The sequence below is a fragment of the Nanorana parkeri genome, unplaced genomic scaffold (genome assembly GCF_000935625.1).
Source record: "Nanorana parkeri isolate BGI_ZX_2015 unplaced genomic scaffold, ASM93562v1 scaffold234, whole genome shotgun sequence".
Classification (NCBI taxonomy): Eukaryota; Metazoa; Chordata; class Amphibia; order Anura; family Dicroglossidae; genus Nanorana; species Nanorana parkeri.
In genome coordinates this window covers 180,317-186,781 of record NW_017306502.1, presented here as the reverse complement: position 1 = coordinate 186,781, position 6,465 = coordinate 180,317, and the positions used below count along the sequence as shown (strand labels likewise).

Genomic DNA, 6,465 nt, shown 5'->3' with positions numbered 1-6,465 from the left:
GGTTACTATTTAAACCGGCGCGCTGTGTGCAGCTTCTGAGAAGATACGCTATTAGCGTAGCAATGCAAAATGCGCAGCAAGCTTCCCCGCTACGCTAATAGCGTATCTTCTCAGAAGCTGCACACAGCGCGCCGGTTTAAATAGTAACCTGCACGCTCTGTATGTATATAATGACAGCGTGAGAGTCGGGACGCTGCGCTTGTCGGTCGTTCCAGGGATCAGGTGAGTATTAAAGGGTTATTAAACCCTCCGGCTTTTTTGCATATATATAAGGCTAGCAAGCAGTAGATATATGCAAAAAGTTGAAGAAAAAAACCTGCTTTAACGCGGTTTAAACTTACCCCGTCTTTGCCGCGCGCTTCCGCTGTGTATTACATCACTTCCGGTGTCACTGTACACAGTCTCTGGCTCTGAGTCAGGACAAGAAGCTGGGAAAGCAGATCTCTGATTCCTCAGCTTGTTTGGGGTCTCTAGGTGAGTGGGCGCTGCTCTGTGTCCCAGCGGTGAGGATAGAAAGTGAGAACTGGCTGAGCGCTGCGGGAGGAGAGCGCTGCGGGAGGAGAGCGCTGTGTTTTTTTTGGGGGGGGGAGCCCAAAAAAAAATCTTGCACCAGGGCCCTTTGTTTCTTAGGTCCGCCACTGCCCCCACCCAACACCTATCCCCATAAATTACAGATACACAGAACTTTGAACAGGATTTTCCAGACCCTTGGTGAAACAGTAGAACTTTTCTCACATTTATATGCAGGAATCGTGGATTGCGCTAGTTACTATGAACCCTGTTTTAAGTCCCTTAAAATAGTTTTTGTCTTTTCATACTGCTGATCTATTACAATTTCCAAAGTTTTGTGCGGCCAAGTCAACAATGAACACAAGATTAGCATTAAACATACCCAAATGTACTAAAGATGAACCCTTTTGTCATTATGACTATAACCCATCTCAAATTTGAAATTAAGAAAAATACCAACAATTTTGGTTGCAGTAATTCACATGATCTGTAGATAGTATTATTACAATAAATAAGAGAACTTCTGAGACGTCAGCTTTGGTAGGACATACTGGAACACTGAAAACAGATACCACAAGTTGACACTGAGTCATACACTATTGCAAATGTTAACTTTTTGGTAACCTTCTGATGTTTTAGATTATCCACCCTCACCCTGGGCCTGATCAATTGGTCTATAGTCTCATTCACTTTTGTGGGAAAATAATTTAGAGAGGACTGCAAATATTTATTGACGTGTTACGCAGCAGATGATTAAATTCCATGTTAGTAAGTGAAATCCAGTGTTGATTGCACAAGAATTGGGCACACAGCTGCTTCCTCTCCATATGGCTTGCTTCCTGCTGATGTAAGCAGCAGACAGGTCACAGATGACCCCTGCATTTCTACTGGTGACTACAATTTCCATAATACAAACTTCCCAGCCTAATAAACGTTTGAATCTACATTCCTAGCTTACACTACGTTACAGATGTCAAAGCATCAATATTGCTTGAGTTATAAAGTGCACATTTAAGAAAAGTCTGTGCTCTCAAAATGTCAAGGACATTTACTTTTAGAACCTAAAAGGTACAAATCTACATATAAATATTAACTATATTTCAAATGCAATAGAAGAGTGATAAAATGGAGGAAATACATTTACTTAAAAGAGAACTATGGGGTAACCTTTTTTCCCCCATAGTTCTCTTTAGTCACAGAAGGACATATACCAACCTCCTCCTGTGAACCAAAACTTAGTATACAGCGGGCTATTGCCTGCTATATGCGGAGAGCAGCACAGCCGGGACGGATCCCGACAATAATGCACCCCGCTGGCTGATTGACAGCTGGCTCTGCTTCTCTAGCCAGCTATGCACGCCCCCTCCACTGGCCATCCCACCAGTAAGCGCTAGAGGATCGGGAAGGTGAGGGGATTCCTGCGGGGAGTCGTGACCGACTATCACCGTTTTGTGCAGGGGGATAATCGGGAATTCAGCGAGCGGCGGTATGTCTCCCCATCAATAGAGTGGACGTGTGACAGTTTCAATGTAATACATTGGCTCTTACTATAGGAATGAGTGTAATTCACTCACTACATAGTTCGCCTTTAAAGGGTATATCCATGCAAAACTGAAATTTGGCATTTTAGGTATGCAATGCCATAAAGTTGTCAATGTAATGCAGCTACACATTTTTTTTTTATGTTTTGGAAAATAGAGGTGTGTGTGTCAATGTTGTATGGTCCTGTAGTGTAACAGTAAGGCCCCAGTCGCACTTTGTGCTGCAGTAACGTGCGTGTGTGTATGTGCTTTCACGTGAATTCAATCAATGGGCTGCTGCATGTGTGAGAAAGTAGCTCATGCAGCAGGGGAACGTGCATTTTAACAGCCATATTTGGGGTTCCATTAACAGGTAATGGCACAGCAAACGTATTGCACGTTTTTGAGCAGTGATGTGTTGGGGGTGTGAACCCGGGCTAAGGTAGACTTGTCGCAAAACAGAGTTCTCACAGACATTCTGGGGTTGTGTGCATGCCAGTTTGTGTTTAGTTGCTGAAACATTTTTGGGGGTTCAGAAACAATATATTGGAATTCTGAATCTGATCCTAAGAAGCCTATTGTTGTGTTTCAACTAATTTTGTTCTTTTATACGAGTCAGTAGGATGGCACAAGAAACGAAAGTTTTCACATGGTTGCATTTAACTTGCCTATGAATCTGAAGCTCATACACACAAACACTTAGTGACCCAAAACTCAGGAGTTAAATCTTTAAAATGCATTCAGATATCTTAGCTATTAACAAAAATATATCTTATTTGTGCATCACTCGGCTGTAGAACCTCAAATCATCTCTAAATTGGTGCTGTCCTTCCTTCTGGAGGGTGGCTACTTTTGATACCCATGCTCCCTGTGTGTGTTATAAAGTACCAGCGCTCCAAGATCACTTCCATGATGGACTACAATCTCACATTTAGTTTTACTAATTTGAGATTGTAGTCCATTCTAGGAGCGAGCTTGGAGCGGTGGCTACTTTACAACACATTTAATAAAATAAAAAAAGAAAAAGAAAAGGATGTGCATATGATAACCCTTAATCTTTACTTCCACTACTACCTGAAAATTTGCTATGGCATCTTGTATCAAAAACATAAATACCCTATACAAACAAAAATAATAAACGCTCCTTGAAAATAAGTCCTCATTGGCAGCCCCTTACTTCTATCATGGGTGTCTACTAACAAATTGAATCACAGTCTGGCTGGAAAAGAACCCAGGGGTGTGGACATTTAAAAAAAAAAAACTACTTGTCCAAGGGCTAAAGAGGGGGCCGAATCTACTTGTCCCTCATGAAAATCTACATGTCCCAATACAAAAAAATAGTTTTAATCAAAACTAGGGATGAACCGATATAGGTTTTTGGGTATCGAGTACGAGCACTGATACTTTGCTTTTGGTACTCACCGATACAGAGTATCGGTGCTTCTGTTTGCCCGGGAAGCCTGCTCCATGCCATCAGGAAGCTGGGCAGCAGGTAACTACATGCTACCCAGCTTCCTGTTTGACAGGGAAGCTTACTCCATGTTGTTTGGCAGGCTTGATTGTGATTCCCAGACAATCAGGAAACCAGGGGAGGGTCATTAGTCGCTGCCCCGCTTCCTGATGGCACAGGAAGCTGGCTCCATGTTCCCCTACGCCACTGCCGGTCAGAGGAAATCTTCCGCTGACCAGAAGTTCCAGTATTGGGGAAGGTATCGGAGCATTTGGGCGAGTACCAGTACTTGCCCCAAATATTCTGTATTGGTGCATTCCTAATCAAAACTGTATTTGACTGTGCTAGATAGAGCTTCTCATTGGTCAGCGTGACCACGCTGACCAATGAGTGCTTGCAATTTGCCAGCAAAATTCTGGGAGAGGCCGTGCCAGCTTTGATTGGGTAATTCCATTTTCCCATATTACTTGGGAAAGTGATCTTGCTCTTTAAAGGAGAACTATGAGGTGAGTGATTTTCATAGTTCGAGCTGACGTGTGACAAATAAACTGTTACACGTCGGCTCTATAGATCAGGAAGTGAGGGAACACATACCGTCGCTCGCTCACTTCTCGATCCTGTCCCTGCAGAGAGCTGTAACTGTCACTCACGGCTACCTGCAGTGATTCCCCCCCTCCCCGCTCTGATTCTCTAGCACTGACTGGAGGAACAAACGGTCCCAGTATATAGTGAGCTGTATCTCACGGTATACTGAGCTTTGGGCCACGCTAGTTTATGTCCTCCCGTGACCCTCGGGAGAACTATGGGGAAAAACACTGACCCCATAGTTCTCCTTTAATGCATATTGTGCATGTAGGAGAGTTCTGCTGCTAGGCTACCACAATATGGCACAAAGTGGAATGGCAGCAGCACTCAACGCACATACAATGTCTTATGCACGCATTTATTTACATGCAGATGACTGTGGCAGCGGGGTTGGTTTTAACTTTTTTATTTTTTTACTTTATCACTTTAATTTTTTTAATTTTTACATATTTTATTATTTTTTATAACTTAATTTTTTTACATTTATTATTTTTTCTCCCACTTAATTTTATTCCTATCACATAGGGCTTAAAAACTCCTATGTGATAGTTAGGAGGTGACAGGTTCTCTCTATGGAACCTGCCCTCCAATACAGAACTGATGTTCTGTGCAGTTCCTGATGGCTGAGACAGGTGGCGCTGTGATCACAGCGCCATGGTCTCATTGATTACACAGAGAAGACGAAGAACGTCCGTTCTTCGGGCTCTATGGTGAGCTCGTGTGCCGTGGTCACGGCGGCGGGGGCCGGACACAATCGCCGCCGATCCTTTCATACAAGTGATCTAATCAGATCACTGGTATAAAAACGAGTGGCGGCCCCACGCTGTACATTTAGCTCCGATGGTCCGAAGCAGGGCTAAATAGAATAAAAAAAACTACTCGCCCGGCGCCCGAAACTGCATGTCCCGGGCGATAGGAATTCCACACTCCTGGAACCAAGCAAAAATTGGCTTTGAATGGAGCAGATATATAAACATTTTCATTCACATGTAATCACACTATAAATAACTAACTTTCTCTTCAGGGCTTGTTCACACCAAGTGCAGAGAAGATGCAGAGCAGTTACAGAACGCTTCAAAACTGCGTCCAATGTATTCCAATGGTATTTTGGGTTCTAGTTCACACCAGAACGTTCAGTTCCAGAGCATGTGGAAAAACTGCAGCATGCCATATTTTTTTCTGCTCTGGAATGCACCAAAACGCATGCAAACGCCCTGAAAAGCACATTTTAGGCTAAAATACCCCCCCAAAAAACGACCCGGAAACGCGTCAAAACACACTGCAGTGCATGTGCAGAAACTCATGCAGATCTGGTCCGGCTTTGGTGTGAACAAGCCCGCAAGCTAGTAGTAAATGGTTTACATAGCCAAGGCAGCATTACATGTCATGCCGTGCAATAAAATGATTCCCCAGGAGCTAATCTATTTCGTTAGATATCTCTTGACTCTCCTGTAGGTATCTCTGTTACAACAGCAGGGAACAGAGCTTTAAAGTACAACAAGAAACAAAGCCAACAAGCTTTTTTCATGTCCAATTAAAATCATTGTGCTCTGTAGAGTAGCATTCCAATATGTTAAAGGTAAAGTGACCCTTAAGCCCTCGTTCACACCTAGGCGTATTGCAAATACGCCTAATGCGCGATTCGCGGTAAAAAAGTTGCGCGACCGTCGCGCGATTCCGAAGGCTACTTGGCTGCATTCCAATGGAAAACGCCCTACAAAACGGCCCAGTAGTACCTGTACCATTTCAGGCGTGGGCCGTTTTGTAGCGCGTTAGGGACGGGCGGAAATACGCCAAGGTGGGAACGAGACCATTGACTACAATGCAATTTATTTTTTTGACCGTTTTGTATAGCGTTCGTCGAGCGTAGAACGCGCTACAAAACGGTCAGGTGTGAACGAGGGCTAACCCCTACTTGAACTGTTGCAATCCACTAAAGAAACAAACTATCTTAGTATATGAAACAATATTTTTCTGCATATCTACTGAATTTTCCCATGTAACTGGGTGATTTAAGCAGTTTGAAAGAAACGCCCAATGCACCCAGTGTAGATGGAGATTAGAGCTTGCTTTATTGGCCTATATTGCATCTCTACAGTGTACACAAGTTGTAAAACAGACGCAGCGTGGGTCAACTTCTGTGGTACATCAATGAGTACAAGACCCCCTGCAGACTGACAGCTGACCCACATTGCATGTGCATTAGGTCTGTATTTACTAGAGAGCTTTCACCACTTTGTGCATGAAGCTTTTTTTTTTTTTAATTACACTTCTTTCCGATCAGGTGGGCCTCGGGCCCTTGTTTACATCACAACTCAAACAACTCATCACAACTACATCACAACATCACAACTCTGCATTGCTCGCAATTGCATAGTAGCTCCCCGCAGATTTCTATAA

At 43.5% G+C, this 6,465-nt stretch overlaps 1 protein-coding gene across 9 annotated transcripts in view; it reads right to left on the bottom strand.

The window, feature by feature from the left end:
* The window catches only part of CASK (calcium/calmodulin dependent serine protein kinase), a 240,822-nt gene that overhangs the window by 123,959 nt on the left and 110,398 nt on the right, over positions 1–6,465 (bottom strand). The window contains exon 8 of one of the 9 annotated variants that reach the window (XM_018556340.1): positions 3,102–3,104. The exons of the other annotated variants lie outside the window; for them this stretch is intronic. Within the exon in view, the coding sequence (XP_018411842.1) occupies positions 3,102–3,104 (3 nt within the window). The remainder of the gene's footprint in view (positions 1–3,101; positions 3,105–6,465) is intronic. 9 annotated transcript variants of the gene reach the window in all.